This window comes from Copidosoma floridanum, unplaced genomic scaffold (genome assembly GCF_036245765.1).
Source record: "Copidosoma floridanum isolate Cflo_tuat_1 unplaced genomic scaffold, Cflo_Japanese_pri ptg000019l, whole genome shotgun sequence".
In the NCBI taxonomy this organism is placed as follows: Eukaryota; Metazoa; Arthropoda; class Insecta; order Hymenoptera; family Encyrtidae; genus Copidosoma; species Copidosoma floridanum.
In genome coordinates, this window is record NW_028321896.1 from 6,168,808 (window position 1) to 6,186,652 (window position 17,845).

The 17,845-nt window shown below is 38.7% G+C and overlaps 1 protein-coding gene across 1 annotated transcript in view; it reads left to right on the plus strand.

Annotated features, from left to right (window-relative positions):
- The window catches only part of LOC106635765 (putative G protein-coupled receptor Mth-like 1), a 133,445-nt gene extending 117,083 nt beyond the window's left edge, over positions 1-16,362 (plus strand). Inside the window, exons 5-7 of the mRNA XM_089593087.1 lie at positions 485-669; positions 6,680-6,818; positions 14,393-16,362. Coding sequence (XP_089449213.1) covers positions 485-669; positions 6,680-6,818; positions 14,393-14,726 — 658 coding nt within the window. The 3' untranslated portion in view covers positions 14,727-16,362. The remainder of the gene's footprint in view (positions 1-484; positions 670-6,679; positions 6,819-14,392) is intronic.
- The last annotated feature ends 1,483 nt before the right edge of the window (positions 16,363-17,845 follow it).

A 17,845-nucleotide genomic window follows, 5' to 3' on the forward strand; every position in this document is an offset into this window, starting at 1 on the left:
CTCTAAAACTTGCTTGAAGACTCGCTTTCTCATCCACACCTATTAATCGACAGAAAAAGTAAATCTCCCCCTGCATTGCTTCAATCTCAATCGATAACCTTAAAAAAATTTTTTAAATGAAGAAAAAAACAGATGACGTTTAATTAAGACTCTCACAAGCAATGACTAACGCACTCCGGATCTAAAGCTAGTAACCCTCCGGAAACCTTCTCCCTTTTTTTATCCTTTCTCGTTTCAATTAATTTACGCAAAGCATCGCTACCACCGAAGTTCATAAAAACTTAATTCTCATTACCCCGTGCCATACAATTTCTCCATTTTATTTCAACCTATCTATTTCCCTCACACCTTTTTTTTAAACTTTCTCGCGTACCTCATAGATCCATTAACGTTAATGCATAAATTTACTTTGGTACTCTGATGATTTTTAGCCACAATACAACAGCTGTTGCTAAATTTTTCTCCTTTTTGTTTGTTTCGACAGGGACTTGAGGCCAGCGAGTCTGGAGAAAGGCCAGGAACTACTTAGGCTAAAGTTCTACTCAGCATACGCCTGGGGCGGGCCGCTCATAATTGCCGGCCTGGCAGCTTTCATCGATCATCTGCCCTATACACCGGAACAGACCTTCCTCAAGCCGCGCTTCGGCGAAAAACGATGCTGGTTCTACGGTAAGTCGATTGTGTGTGTTATTTTTGCAAAATTGATCAATGCAGATTTTGATAATCGTTATTAGGCGTAATGTTAAATATCAGAGCTTACTATAAGTCTCGAGAATAGAAAAAAAAAAAAAATTGAGTGCCTTAATTTTTGAACCAAAGAAAAGCCAACTTCTACAGTTAGCTCTGTACAATGCGGTCTCGCTATGCAAATGCGATGTAATACGCAGTCACCGAGAACCATTCAAACTTAAATGGGTTACCCAGTTCTTCAAGACCCCAGTGATAAACAAAAAAGTTTATTCAATTTAGCTGGTTGCTCCGACCTCTGAACTTTCAAATTTTCCGGGTGCAGGAGATAAAGAGCCAGGAAAGCGAAAAGCCCACAAGAAAATGTTTCATACAGCTAAATTGAATGGCTTTAAGCTCTAGAAAAATGTCACGGGGGGTCCATTAATTTTTACTGAAAACAAGTACGACTGCACAAGTCTTGCAAATGCTTCATAGCTGTTAGCATCGTCCTAAACAATAAGGGTACAATGCGATAAAAGAGAAAGTGATTTGCATTCAGATGTTATTTCAACTACGTTACCGCTCGATTTGTTACCGTATATAGCCTTTACACTTTGATATTCCTACATTCTTCAACTTTTCATTTAATTTTTTTTCAAAACAAAAGCCAATAGATTGCACTTCTTGCATAAGCAGATTCTTACAGTCATCGTAAATGTGGAAAATCAGAAAAATGGCAATTCATAGGGTCCACGTAAAAGCAACGAACATGAAAACATGTGAACAAATGTATACATCCTTCTTGACGAAAAAAATAAAAACTAATTTCAATGAAATCGGAAAAGAAAGAAAAGATATTTAAATCATATTTGTAACGAAAGTACGCTGCAAAATCTATTTTCGTAATTGTTCGTGGGTAATTAGAATATTTTCAAAGTGATTGCAATTACGATGAAACAAAAGAAAAGAGAATGAAGCAAAAGGTTGAAAATCAATTGGAAAAATGGGGGAAAAAAATTATTTTCAATTCTCGGAACAAAGACGCAAATGTCCGAGAGGTATACGTGCGCAAATAAACGCAAATGCCACACATACAATAAAAAGAGCCCGAAAGAGAGAAAAGCAATCAGAAGAAGGAAAAAAGAATAAAACATTTAAAAAGAAAAAAAAAATCAACAGAGAAGAGATCGACGCGTTAAAGCTCTCTGGTAAGCACACGAAGGCAAATACACAAGCTTGGCCAAAACACCCCGGGCACTCGATGCTCTTCCCGTGTCTTGTATATACCTATACTAAAAAGTGACTGCAGAGGGAGGAACGAAGAAGGGAGAAGAGATGGGGTAGGAAGATAAACCTGGCGCCAGACTGCAGCTACCCCTTGCTCCCTACTCACCATACCAGTAAGTCAATCACTTCCTTTCTCGCCAACAGCAAAGGCCAAGTGCTCGATTGTTTATTAACAGTGATAATTAGCACGCGTTCATACAGAATCGTCGATAACGAGTAAAAAGTTCAATAAACTGCAAGATTTACAGCTTTACCAGGCATTCCGTATAATTAGTTTTCCCATAGTAAGTCCATCAAATTCTAAGCGTTCCCATGACATCTCTTGGACGAAGAAATCGTCAATGAGGACAAAAAAAAGTACACGTTGCAGCTACAGTTAGCCCGTCTCCGTTAAACTCGAAAGAGAAGCAAAGAAGGAAGGAAAAAGCAGAGACTGCGGCAATTTATTTCAGATTACGACTCCCCACCCTCATTGGCTATAGGATAAATCCCACCCCGTTTGGCCCGCGCATATAAATATACTCTGCAGAGCTACATACGCGGGGAAGGGAGGAAAATACCGAGGGTATATACATTCGATGGTCGAAAGGAGATAAGAGAAGCCTAATAAACGAGCGGAACGATCCATCGAGTTGTTTCGCAAAACAGTTTAATGCAATTATCGCGATTGAGCGAACGTTGCTACCGGCCGACCCCTTTTCCAGACACAGTGTATACTATACAGCCGAGGCAGCACGCATTACGTAAACTATATATGAGTTGCGTACACTACAGCACTGCTTTACTTTTCATTCGAAAATTGTGTGCTCGTTTTAGCATAATTTATTGCCGAATTTATCCCTACACGATTCTTTTCGCCGAGTACATCTATATACTGGATTGAACTTTCCTGTCGGATGGCTTTTCGAGTTTATTTAAGAAAGCTATTGCAGTGAAGATTCAAAAGCCTTTCTTATGATTATCGTCAGCCCGTCTTTGTGGCCTGATCACGTAAGAATTACGACTACGTACGTTATTTCCTGCTTTTTCTCTGGTATGTATCACTAAACGGTGCATTTAGATTGGATAAAATTTTTCTTGATTCGTATCTGCAAACGTGATTGTCTGGTGTTCATCTAAAGAAAAATATGAGGTAGTACGAGAAATATTTGAGGGACCTACTTGTACACTGACTCTTCCTAATTTACACGCCAAGATGATTTTATTTGACAAAATAACATTACCTTGCAGTTTATCGATTATCTATCGACTCATCTGGGTGCTAAGGAACTATATTATAATTCACGCCTTCAATTAGTACAGCTAATCACGCCAAGTTGAAATACAATTTATGGGTGGATGCTTAATCTTTTGCTTCACAATATGCTTCATGTACTTCTTTTATTGGTAACAAATTTTAGAAATTTTCTTATTAAGAAAATATATTTTTACACAAATGTATATGACTAATTGTCTCGATTCTACTTTCGCGAAAAAATATTTTCTCAATCATGTTTTCGTGACACATGATGCAGTTAAATAATTTTCCAAGAACAATATTTTTTTCCAGAAATTTAGTCATTTGTTAGGAAGATTAATCCTTTTTCGTGATTACCAAGAAATCCTCTCTTCCAAGTTTTGCACGAACAATTTTAAATTAATTCCCTGTTTTGCCCTTAAAAAGGTCATAATTATAGGAATTTTGATCAAAACGTGGTGCAGAGATGAGAGTTACCACTGAAATTCGTTTGATACAATTTTACCACAAATTAAGGTAGACTCACTCGTGCGCGATCGCTTGTATTAAATATAAAGCGAATTTCATGGCTTTTACTTGATAAAATATAGGGTACACGTTTTCCAATAAGCATAGGAAAGTTAGTTTGCGGAAAATCCCGCTGACTCGAACACTTTCCTGGGCCATTTGTCTTAATTTGGCAACGTGCCCCGCAAGCAATTTCACCGAAATTACAAAAATCTACAGCACATAGGTAGTAGTCTGCAGTTTGCACCTATATGTTAAACGTACATCCACACGCGTCTGAAAATTTCGCGTCACATGGAATTTTTCAATTCAATCGAAAATCCACTCCTGCAGGCACTCACGCAGATTTGGACAAATCCAGTCGTTGCCAGGGAGTGAACAAATGACGACAGTGCGATGAATCACGCGCTTAAACGAATAAACTTCCAATAAACGAAAGGGAGCGATGGTCGACCAATTTATCGAGGGAGAAATCCTCGTTATTCTTCTATCATGTGTATACGTAGTGTGAGGGCAGCCTAAAGCGCGCCCTGATAACTATACGTCAAAGGAATTGGATGGCTCGATAAAAACCATTTGGTAAAACAAAAGAAAAAAAAAAAAAAAAAAAAGAGTTGAAAGGTGCAAAATGATTGCTCAACTTTTTAGACGCGAAGGTACGGATTTGTATACGTTATATACAATGTAAACAAGGGACGAGGGCTTGAATGTCCACCGAGCAATTAATTAGCCTCTTTCATCGTTGAATCATTCAGTGTTGATGAGTCTTTTTTTATTATTTATAATTATCATTCGTTTTTTTATTCGTTTCTCATTTTTTATGTCTTTACCTTCTTGTGGGCTTTATCCAAAATGACAATTGTTTTGGGATCCCACCTGAAATTCTTTGTTGAGTCATAAACAGACAGGATAAAAAAGGATGCGTGGTAGTTATAGGTGCGAGTAGCAAATAGATCTTAAGGATGGAAAAGCCCCAGCAATTTGAAGCGTCAGCTGGAAGGGAAGGGACGAGACGACAGCACGCGCGGCAACATGATTTACTATAATGTTTGTTATGGGTTACCATGGAGGGAACGGTAGTGTAGTGGTGGTGGTGAGATATATAACAATAAGTAACGACGAAACAGCTATTTTTGGCAACCTGCCAAAACCCAAGGAAACATGGATAGTCTTATATCGTGCTATGCATAGCACGGCGGTAGTGGTTGCGGAGCTGCTCTTGCCGCTTGACTCGGCTCTTCCACTCGAGCGATTACACGGCTCCTCTCAGTATACTACCACCACAACTGTCCTGTGAAATTTTCTAGATACGCTTGGCTACTAATATAATTATATCTACCCTTAGGAGTAAATCAGGAGTTGTTGGGTTACTGCTGTCTTTTAGCCTCATCCAAGCTTTACTAGAACGAAAATTAAGCCATGGCATTTACGTACACGCTTCACAGTTTATACGTCTTGCTTTGCTATGAGACTTTCAAATATACTCGTGAGAAATATCATGGACACTCATACGCTTACCGCTCCCTGATGCACTTTTCAAGTACCTGTATACATATTTTTTCTATCTGTAGCATGTAGAATACATGAGAGACAATCGTGTATAAACTGACCAATTTGTCAACAAGTGCAGAAATCGCGTTTTGGCTCTTGACCTGGAGTGCCTACTTCTTTTCTTAAGTTGACCTGTTTTCACTCCTCTACCAAAACGTATGTATACACTAATCGTTATCTTGAAAATACAAGATTTTGACTATCACCACTATACGGACCAAGAAATTACAATAGTCGTACAACGATGAGAGATGATGGGGGTTGGATGAATCGAATGAAAATACTCGATTATTCGGTAGCTCGCGCGAAAGACACGTACAGCAGCTCCAGTATTTGATGAGCAAACACAAGGAACCAAAGCACGAGGTGCAGAGGGTCAGTGTGCACACATCAAATTATAATCAGTGGAAGGTCGGCAATGCCTGATGCCTGCGCGGCTTCAGAAGGAAGTCGAGCCAGTTAATTGTGAGTCCACCACCACAGCTGGCGCAGTGCGGAAGATTGTGTGGAGAGCGAGAGATGGGGGGTGGGGGGAGGATTTCATGCGGATAAACCAATTAAACGCGCGGTAGCCGCCGACTTCTGCCGGGCCCACGTCTGGCTTTCAGTTCTCTATTTGCCGACGATTTTCGGCCTATTAACCAGTTTGTTATTGAAGCGGCTTAGCTCGCGACGCGGCAAGCCCCGAGAGCTGGATTAGAGGTGTTGCCTCGTTTCCCCCGCTTCCTGTGCCTTCTCCACCCCCTTATGCGTATGCCGTGTACCTGCTACGGAAGCGCATCCACCAGAGCTTGGTTTTACGAGCTGAATTCGAGCTGGCTTTTTTTGGGGATACAGGGTGTATGGGGTGGGGGTTGATTTGTTGTTGAATTTTTCTCGTGCCTCTGTTAACATTTTAAAACGCGGCGTCACACAATCACAAAACTGGTGGATCTCAAAAATATACATCTTTGTTCTCATATACAGTATGACCTATGTTTAATTACGTACAATGAAATTTAGGTCGTTGTTCTGGTGGAAAATATATTTATACCGATCGTGAATTACATACCTTTCGAATTTCAGGAGACATTAGCATGTTTTATAAGGTATTAGATATATTTTTTTATTCGTTTGAATTCACGGCTGTCACTGACTGTGTTGGTAACATCGCAAAACTTGTCTCACATACAATATATTATGGTGTGGTATTGCGACTCAAACCAGAAATAAACAAAAAAAACTTTGGTTGACCAACTGTACTGACGAACTATTACGTAAATGATTATAATCGTGAAAGTAGATATCTATTTAATCGAGTTAATCGTGCGATATGAGGAATGAAAAAAATTTTTTTTTCACATTTCATGCGAATATAGTATAATATGTACATGCTACAGTGTCGTATCAGATTTTTAATGAGCCTCTGTTTACTTGTTTTTCTTACAGGTGACATGGAGATGCTGACCTACTTCTTCGGACCGATTGGCCTACTCCTTGCAATAAATCTTCTATTTTTCTCGGCAACCGCCCGCGAGTTGACGTGCGGTCTCTGGAAAGGCGAATTCGTAAAAAGCACCACTGAAAGGTAAGTTAACAACATTCTACTAACATAGGGTTGGGGGAAAAGTAAGATAAAAACGTAACAGATGGTATAAAGAAGTATGAGCTTTTTCTTATCTGCAAAAATTACGAGTGACAAAAGGTTGAGGATCTAATGAAAGCTGCGTTTAAACGTAAGGGTAAAGTTGATGTGGTAGTGAGCACATAAACTTGAGTCTACACTAGAGTTCTACTCAATACTGTAGCTTTATTTTCATTTGAATGTACCTCTATTTCAACTCATATTTCAAAAAATGCAGGGAAAATGGTAGATAGAGAGAGAGAGAGAGAAAGGAATAAAAGAAATTTTATTAGAGTTAGCTGGAATTCGTTTTACCGTCATGTTTAATAAATAAAACCATGAAGTACTCTATCAAATTTTGGCTATTCGAGCCTAGCTTTACGTGTAATGTACCTTAACCGACAGTATGGATTTCTGAAAAAATCACATTTCACACCCAGTGCGTATGAATAGCTGCACTACGCAAACCACATCACTTGTACATTCACTATATGCAAAATATGTCTGTTTCTACTGATACCGTAGACAACCCGAGCTTTTGTAGCTTTGATGTTGAGCTTCTTGTGAAAGTTTTCTTGAAGCAAACAGAAATGCACTTTTACGTGTTAGAGTTTATGCTACAACGTGATGCTGAAACGCTTGAAATATTATTTCCTACAAAAGGGGGAAAAAAATTAAATCTTACCAAGTTTCAAAAGTCTTATCGAAATAGAAAAAAGTTATCAAAAAATATGCAGTAGTAAATAATTATCATCATTCACACACCCATATCAAGTCAAGATGAACGTTTTCTTAGGATTTATTGATAAAATGTTGTAAAAAATAACAATTGTAAATGGGTACTAAATTTTTTTCAAGAAAATTCAACGTCTTGGCTTCTGTCATGCACCATAGCGTATCTGTGACAAATGAAACCAGAATTAGCCCTCTTAGCTAGCAGATACCTAAAAAATAGACATAACTACGAATATACGTGAATGCAGGCACCTAACAAGAGTTCCACATTCAACAAGATAATATCTGTAACACGGGGTAACGCAAAATTACTCTCGCACACGAACGGGGGTTCATGGGATAATTGCTCGGTGTCTGATATCCATCACGCGAATGGCACATACGTATTTCGGAGGTTGGACCGCAGGTACATGAAGCCGCATCAGCAGAGAGAATCTGATCTAAATCATCCCTGCCGCAGACGGAGGAGGTCGGAATGGCATAACCATATATATATATATATGTACATGGCGCGATGATCTCTGCCCACGTGGATGTCGGGAAGAAGCAGTCAGCCGTCGACTATGGCCTCGTGTGTTGAGTACTATGTTATTTCTTGGACTATGTCTCTAGTATTCCCTAATAGTTGCGCTCCAGTGCTCTTGGGTGATTAACGCGGCTGTGCATCATGCGTGCGTCTTTACGCACCGCAGAGAAAGAGAGGAAGGCTTTTTCGGTGCCACTGAGAGGTATCTCTTACATTCCACTTCTTGATATTTCGTGGGTCTATTAATATTTAGATATTCTAGACTAAATCTCGCGCTGATCCACTTCTCCTTGTATCTTTTTTTCTACCTTTCACACGCGTGTCCTCCAATTAGTAGCATTTTGACGAATTAGCACACCAGTAAGAGGACTTTGATAGGATGGCTGTAGAAGCTATAATCACCAAAACCACACCTGAGCAAAACGAATTATAAATTTTCAACAATATTTATTTGGTCTGATAAAGTATAGGCTTCAGATACGGAAGTGGTAGTTTTTCACTCCAATGTAAAACTAAACCAAATGACTAAAAATACCTGTGTATACATGTATGCATGTAAATGCCGGCAAAGTTAGTCGAGTATGATACAGCGACGCACAATTAGAGCAGAGGCGAGCAATGGAGAGTGCCTCTGGGCGGTGTATAGTCTCCACAACCCGCTGCCTATCGGAACCGATTTAGCAATTAGACTGCGACGCTCGTGTCGCTGCCAGCGTGTCTGTCGCCAGAGGCAGACCCTCCTCGGTCTATAGCCGCTGCTCATCTCACGCGCGTTATCAGCGTTGCGTGACCGCTGCACTGGATTTCCTCTCTTCCCCGAGACTAGCTAGGCCATTTTCAAGTATAATTTGCCGTAGAGCCCTTTTTCGCTGTCTTTTCATGTGTTCTGTGGATTATGTGCTTGGCCACCTTTTTTTTTTTTTGCTCTCTCATCCTCGGACGTAACACCCTTGGGGGCTAATAATCGTAGTTTCTCCAACTGTGATAAAATCAATAAGCCAGATCGTGTTTTTCCATTTTACTCGTTGCCACAGTTTTGTGTTCAATATTCTTTGTCAGACTCGTACTATCGTGTTTTCGTAGACCGGCTCTTTTTCGCTCAACAAACGAGAGAAACATAGTTTTGTCACTCAAATAGCCCAGTATGGTATTTGACACATTTTCTGATATCATCATTTCGTTTAAATTAACCCGAAATACAGTTCGTACAATTAAACACCACAGAAACGTGGTTGTAAATATGTTATAAAATTACGTAAACCTTCGCTAATGGGTGCGAGGTATTTACGCTTTTAATCCGATTTAATTTTAGTCCTAAAATCTGGAACTCTCTATCGTTTGTACATATAAATAACTTTGAATGTTTGCCGACAAGTATCTACGTCCGAGAACTCGTGCACAGGCTTTAACCAGTAGAACACCGGATTCATTTTTTAACCAAGTTAAAATATTCCAAAATAAAAATCACGTGTCGTAATCGATATATTACACACAAAAGGAGGCTATGACGTTATTTTTTGTCTCCTGTAAACGAGAAGGAACGAACAAGTCGCGATCAGTCGATTTATTGAAAAAACACGAGCCATCGGTTCCAACGGCGACAATATCGTCTGGTGGTACGAGTCGTTACAATAAAATGGTATGATATCCGTGAAGTCAATTGAAAGTTGCCCTATTTCTTTCAGACGCTTTTAACATAACTTTACGATCGACTGCTCGAATACCATCAAAGACTCCCGGCTACTTTCCATTATACGTAGCTCTTAGTCTTTACTTACCTATACTCCGTACGACATAACTTTCGTCGTCGTCGTCGTCGTCGCCACAGCTTCTACTCTCGCGGAGTAATAAAGTAGGTCGTTTCATTTGCCACTGCTTTGTGTGCATTACCATTACAATTGACTTCGGTCATTCTTGGAAATTAATCTTCCGATGGTTCTTTTCTTGGATATTTTTACCTAAACGAAGTCTGCACCATCGATCGTAGGAAATGTTCTTGCAGATGTGATTCCACAAAAACTAAATTTCGCAAGCTCTCTCGTAGTAGAGGAGTAAAGTTTGCATGATCCAAAACACACAGAAAGAAAGATAAGCAGGGATTATAAGGTTACCAGAATAAACTAAAATTTTTATCCACATACGCCTGCTATGACTGTCGTGCGGTTGACGCCGGTGTATAAGCCCATCAGGCTCATTAAAGCCCCGGCATGTATACGCACACCTATACAGCCCCAAATGGCCACAATGCAGCCCCATTAAACGGACTACTTACCACAGTCCAATAGCAGCGGCTTAGGCAATATATTTTAGAAATACCTTGGGGCTAATAAATGTCAGCTGAGTTGCTGTTGCTGCGAATGCGCTTTTGCCTCTCGTATTACAATACAATACATACATATATTTGTACGTTTGAAAACCTGTTTTTGCGCGTAGAAAAAACAGGGAGAAGAAAATAGGTAGGAAAATATCGCGTACTTACAGGAGTATGTGGCTTTTTTTTTTTTCCTAGGCCACCATGTAGGCCTTGAAGCTTTTTATGATTTATCGCAGATTTCGTACTAGCCATGATGTAGTTGCACGGTGGTAGATCAGGTGTCAGGTTTCTCGTAGCTCATTAATTGCTACGAGATACGCTTGGGCTGCTTTGAGAGCTTGTAAGCTCTCTCTGCTGCTGCTACTTTCTGAATCGGCCAATAAAAATATTTTCAATTGTAATTCTTAAAACTTATAATGATAAGATACCTTACTTTAGAGATCTGCACACGTTTACTCCTAATGTATCCCAAAATACTCATTCTAAACTCAATTGACGATTTTTCTCCTTTTAAGCTTTGCAGTATACAGCTACGGTGATTCGTCATCACGTCTGATCATCTTTTTTTCTGAGCCATTTTTCAAAGCCACTAAACGGTATTAACGAATGTCGAGTTAATTATAAGATGTGAAAAACTAAAAGAGTAGCAAAGGGATAAGATCTTATTCCCCTCTTCTGAGTGCTTTGATAAAATGGTCAGACCCTTACAGAGAAAGATATTGCGAGAAATTCTTCCGTGAGGTCATATACCTTCTTTTTAAAGCAGTAAAAGCCACTGCCACGTTTTTGCTCATCTACGAAACAAGTAAGGTCTTCACCTAACGACTTAACAGCGACGATCTCTAAAAATCTCAGTGGTGCCCGCTTCATTAAATATCCATGGTTGACACATGGTTTACAACATGAGAGGTTATCGATCTTACATTTTAACCACCTCAGAAACATACCAGTCGATTTATCTCTTCGCATTAGCTTGTAAGGGATTCAATGGCCAACACAAGTAATACAGAATCGTTAAACAAATTTTTGAGTAAGGGAACAGAATTTACCTCATGGATGATGATTAAACACGTGGCGTGAGGTTCATCCCTGTTCCATATGTATAAATAATCTTCATCTTGCAACGCTCACGTTGATTTACATTCAATAAAGTCGTTGGTGTATCTATCCGGTGTGAGCTGTGAAAAGGATAAATTCTCGAGATACCATCCAGTCGTATATATTTGTGGAGGATAAATTTCAAGATCCCAACTTGGCGCGCACGAGACGAGGAAAAAATTTTTCAGCAATTTTTGTAACACAATGAAAACCCGTGCCCAGGCGATGCATCAAAGAGATTGACGTCTAACAAGGTTCATATAAATAAAACATGGCGAACAAGACCATTTGATGTTTTGTATCCCGGTGTAGATAATTACCAGCAGCAGCGTCGCTAAAGCCGTGCTGCAAATCAAAAAGCCCACTTGTAAGGCAATTATTTTCCCCCCACGATGTTTTATAGAATGTATACGTATAAGCGAGAAGGCGAAAGGGAGACTTCTTTTGCCTGTTGATGCTAGCGTGGCTCGACCGCCCGCGGCAGCATCGAGAAAAATCTCGCCTTGTTATTGCGAAACCTGTTTCCTCCCCGTCAGCTCGCCTGCGCGCTCTCCTCTTCGTATAGCCTTAGCACCCTCCTCGTGTTTCTTCTACGCGAAAAATCAGCTGACAAAGCTCACCGATTTGTTCTCTTTGGGTATACATGTACCGCAGGTCGTTGACGTCCCAGATGATACGAGTGGAATCACTGTTTTCTGTTGCTTCCTGATGTAATTTGTTATCTACCGTCTTGTCCTTCGATCGAATGTTTCGGTACTTTCGTACAACACTTTCATACTTTATCAAACTAATGGTGCACTGATGACAGATATATTCTTTTGAATCCGCACTTTGGCTTAACTTCTTGTACAGTAACATTTTGGTTTTTTTTACTGACCTCTTTTTGCCTTATTTTTTTTTCGGACTAGTATAGAAGTAATTCCTTCCATTTTCTTCTAGCTTAATAGCGTTGATTGTCTATGCATGAACATTTAAAATCTCGTTACCTAAAATTTTATCTGCAGCTCTGGCCTTAGGTCCTCATTATAGTGACTTGTTTTTCTTCATAATACTTAACACAGTCCTATCTATATAAGGCAAATATGCGCCGCCATACATGAAACCTTACTACCTTTACCTAATTTATTCGATTGTTTTGAATCTATTTTCCTACTTGTACACTAGCTGAGTAATTTTTAAGTTTACTCTCTATCATGTTTAAGTGAAGGGTGTTGATCTCTTTGAAACAACAAAACATTTGATTTAAACATATCATAAGACACACCAAGTCCAACTCCTCTACCGTTTCAAAATCTAAATCGGCATTTCTGTACCTTTTCCTTAGATTTTCCTTTTTTTTGTCTTTTCCAGCAGTATAATCTCTCTACTTTTCTACTTAGCAAATAGTTCTTTTTAAATTTTCTGATACATTCAGTTAGTGCTTCCTCTACTGGTACTATCATTCTAATCCACGTATTGTTATGTTACATTTCACTTGTGCTATACCAAAGCATGAGAATACTCTTTTACTTTTGCATGTCTCGTTGAGCGTCTCTTGTACTTCAATTTTTCCTCCTTTTACTGTTTCCTTTGTTTTTTATTACATGTACTTCCTTTACTTTCCATCTTTTCCTGTAAAAGTGTCAAATTAATGATTTATTCCACATAATGACACAGAAGCATATTACCTTTGCATTTTATAAGGAAAATAAATAACGTAACAAACAAGTAACACAACGACAACTCCCCTATTCCTTTTCAACTCGAACACTTTGCACATTCTTCTTGTCGTTGCCTTATATTAGCGAGCGGTTGAACGAAGAGGCAATTTTCGCACAGCGTGCCGACAATTAACGTCAAAATTAAAACCATCTCGGAGATACAAACCACCCGTAACCCATTTTTCCACTCTCCGGCCTCATATGCCTTCCATCCACTGCTCTTCTCCCGCACCAGAGTTGTCGTCTCTTACAGCTCCCATGATAATTAGCACAAAAGAGTGGAGCGTGCCAGCTGTTCTGTACGTAAATAGAAGCACATCTCGACGCTTCCGTGATTTTGTATGCCAAAGTTGTTGCCGCTCTTGAATACTCCAACTTGAACTGTGGAAAAAAAATGAACAGAGGAAACATGTTGAAGGATAGCTGTGATGGCAGCACTATGCGACATACACTTGTGTATGGAGACCCTTGGGACGTATGATTCTTGTAAGCTTCGACGGACAACATCAATGTGATGACTTCGCAAAAATAACTTTGCTTATAGCTTTTACCCGTTTTACCTACACAAGCGATACATTCACAAATGCTAAATATAATGTATGGAGAAATATCCTTTCTTAGTTTTTTAAATAGCAGTACACACTTGAATGCTACTCGTAAACTTGAAAATCTAATATTCTATCTAAGACCTCAATCAATTAATCGCTTCATAAAGGATACTACTCACTTCCCTAAATGCCAGGTAACTACCTACGGTGCGAATACCCGTGCCCTCTCCCGGATGTATTTTCCAATAGAGAGGTGAGAGAAGCTAAATAGGAATGTACTAACCATGTAAATATGATTTCAACTTTATGGGTTACTTGTACTGTAAAAGCACACTTGTTTCAACTACTTGGATGCTTGATTCAACCATCGCAAACGTTCATATCCCTTTCAACATTTCTTAATCACGTGAAATTTAAAGACAAAATAGCTCTTTGTACATGGTTATCACATACCTGGTTAGCTTTTCTCACCCCCCCCCCTATTGAGACATTTTGACGACTGATGTCGCTGACGGTGGTAGTTACCTAGCGTATGTTATACCCTATATAATCACTGATCAACACAATTTTAGACAGGACTAATCCAAGCCTCGCTTCTCGTCTTCTGTTTGTTTCAGAGCCGCGCTGAGCAAGGTCTGCCTGAAGCTCGTGGTGGTGATGGGCGTGCCGTGGATCTTTGACGTGGTATCGTGGCTGGCCGGTGGTCCAGCCTTCCTCTGGTACCTGACTGACGTGCTAAATGCTGCCCAGGGCGTCCTCATCTTCATCGTCGTGGGATGCCAGCCTCAAGTGCGCGCAGCCCTCAAGCGGATCTGGTCGCGCAACCCCCACGCCAACGCCAGCCGTCAAGGAAATGGGCTGAGCACCACCAGCCACGGGATGCCCAGTATGGGCGACAGCGTCACTCAGAACCCCAGCACCAAGACTGCACCACTCGAAACTATCTGCTGAACTGGGATGTGTGGAACCACACATTGGCGTATCGTTGATTCGTCGATTTAATGTGCAAGTCGATGTGGACTATTCGAGGATCTGCGATTGTCTGCAACCAATCAAAGTGATCGAATAGAGGGCGATAATTCAAAAGTATTTACAATTTCGAAGCGTCAGTGGAAGAGTAGCCGAACTTATCTGGAGCTAGTGAAGAAGTCGCTTGGAAATTGTTTCCACGTAGCAGAGCCACTGATTTATTATAGTTTGAAAGTCAAAGTAGACGATTTTTCCAACCGATAGGCTTTTTTTTGTTCGATTCATTTTTCGTGATATGACCGAAGGATCAATCGCCGTACGTGGGTGATGTTTCCGAAGAGCGGGTTCGAGATTAAATGAAAGGGCAAGAAGTGAGGAACTTTTTTAATCACGCGTTTCTTCTTTACGGTCAAACTAATGGGTGAACATTAATTTAAAAAATTGATGTGTCACGCTTTTGTACGAGAAAAAGGAACTGGTCTGTTTTTACCTGTAGCTGATCCTTAGCACTGATAAGGAAAAGGTTTTTACGAGAATTGGTTCAGAGTGTGATCAAGTAATGAAATTTTGTGACTTTTAGGGATGAAAAAATTGAATTTTCTTAGGGATTATCTGTAGCTTGACATTGAAAAAAATGTACTGAACATTTTTGAAAGTATTTCGAAACAAAAATAATAATTTCGTCAATTTTGCGTGAATTTCTAAAAGCTCATTCTTTACAACCTAGAATAAACCGAAGGACGCTTTTGGTCATTTTTAGATATACATACAATGTATAGCAATTTTTGGTACATTTTTTATAAAATATCAATTTATAGTGATACGTCTATGCCAACAAATTAACGAGAGTTAAAGAATACAGTAAGATACACGATTGTAACTGTTTTGAAAGCACTTATTTACAAATCTCGTGTGATACGAGACAATTGGAATAAGTCAATTTTATAAAAAAAAAATTTTACATCGTAATGTTATGTGATGATTATAAATCGAAATTTTACAAGAAAAGTGTTTGATATACTTCAAATGGGCCTACTTTACCGAAAGCCACAAAACTTGCGCTCCAAAGTTTATATACTATGTCGCGAAAACAAGAAACATTTGTGTTGCACGAAACTCGAGAAAAAAGGGAAACTGGTATATCCCACTTGAATGCAAATAGTCCAACTATCTGCTACGAGTTTCAAATTGTTTTTAGCAGCAGCGACCAGTTGAATGTATACAAGTTGAAAGAAAATAACTGCTGAATTTCCCTACAAACGGAACAAAAAAAAAACTCAGATGCTACAACAGTGTCAGCACCGAAGCACGTCTTTTGAAAGTATTGTTTTGGGACTGACGCCCACTTTTTCACGCCAAAATAAATTTTTACGAGTCAGGTGTAGCGCAAAAAACGGAGTACAGACAACGTGTCATTCGCTCGATGTCCAGCATGAATTTGCATAAGCTTTGCTAGCCGCGCAAGTGCATCTGCTGCTTTTCTGGGCTTCTCCATTTGCATGCACACAGAACTGTAATATTTTTTACCAGCCAGTCGATCGAACGGATGACGTTAACGTCACACTGTCTGCTACTAGCAACGCCTTGCAAGGATCACAATTGCCAACGAAAGTAGCTTTCATAATTTTTATTTTAAAAAAACTTTTTTTTTAACTCTACAATTACTCTAAATGATTGGCTTTGGAGTTGGTATTCTCCAATATTAATTAATTTATACTTATTCATTTTTTTCACGAAACTTTCAAAATGCTTTAGATCTGAGGAGTTAGCTTCCATAAGTTAGAATTTTTAACTTTGTCGCATCAATTATATGTAGGAAATATTGTTCATTTTCAGCTTTAATTATCTTTAACTAAATTATGCTCGGCATGCATATACATTGGAATATTTTTAGAAATTTTGAATTAATAGCAATAGTCATTTAATGACGCTTATTAACTCATTGATGCTTCAAAAAATTTATATAAATCTTAAGACAAAGTATAAAACGTATAATTTTAAGAAACTAAATGTTTATACCAACTAAACGTAATAGAACCCCTTTAACGCTATTGTTCAAAGCAATTCTTTCAATGCAACATTAATACGAATAATCATACATCAGTGTACCACTTTTCAAGCAAAAATAGGCTGACGTATTTGTATGGTATGTGTATGTATAGTTGTGTAGAAAAAAATTAAATGTAAATAATAAATTGTCAGGGTATAACCAATGGCAACATTCGTGACAATAAAACAAGATTTAAGTAAAAGAAAAAAAAAAAAAATTATACAAGATGAAAAACAATGTAGATCTTGTACGGGCCATCGAGACGGGCATCGTGTTTATGTTAATAAACAAATAATTACACAAAAGACTACAAAACCTAACATTTTTAACTGCCATACGCTCGACAATAAACCTCGGAAACTCAAACACTGTGGTTTTTTTAATGTAAACTTTTCAAAAGCTCAACATTAAATTTTTCCAGATACTGAAGGAACTGGAAGGCTATACGATTCACTAAAAAATTTGGCATCGTAATCGAAAGCTCGACTCTAATATCGCGAGAAAAAAATTCAATGCCTTCTTAAATCGCCTTGCTCACGTGGTGTTCATTCGTACCGTATGGTGTTTTTTTTAGAAACTTTTTTCCCTTCAAATCATCAATACAAAACATGAATATAAGAAAAACTCTGATTTTTGCATCTTTAAATTCATTAGCTCTTAAACACTTCAATAGATGTCAAACAAAGAACACTTTATTAAAAAAATCCATTAAAAAAAAAAAAAAAAAAAAGGCAATAATTTTTGGTTGCGTTTCAGTAAAAACAGTTTAAAACAAAAGTAATTTTATGCACTACTGATCCCCTTTGAGCATCTATTCATGCTTGCATTAGTTTTTCTTCTTTTCGTTTTACTCCAAATAGCTCGTAAAAAACACATTTACTTTTGTTTATCAGCAAAATAAAACAAAGACATCGTACTACCTATGCTGGACTATACACATTCGTATGATATTTTTGTCTTCAAGTCATCAGTATAACAATGCATCTATTGTAAATTACAAAAGGACGTATACTCCACACTTTGGTTTTTGCGTTTGTAATCATAAACGAAA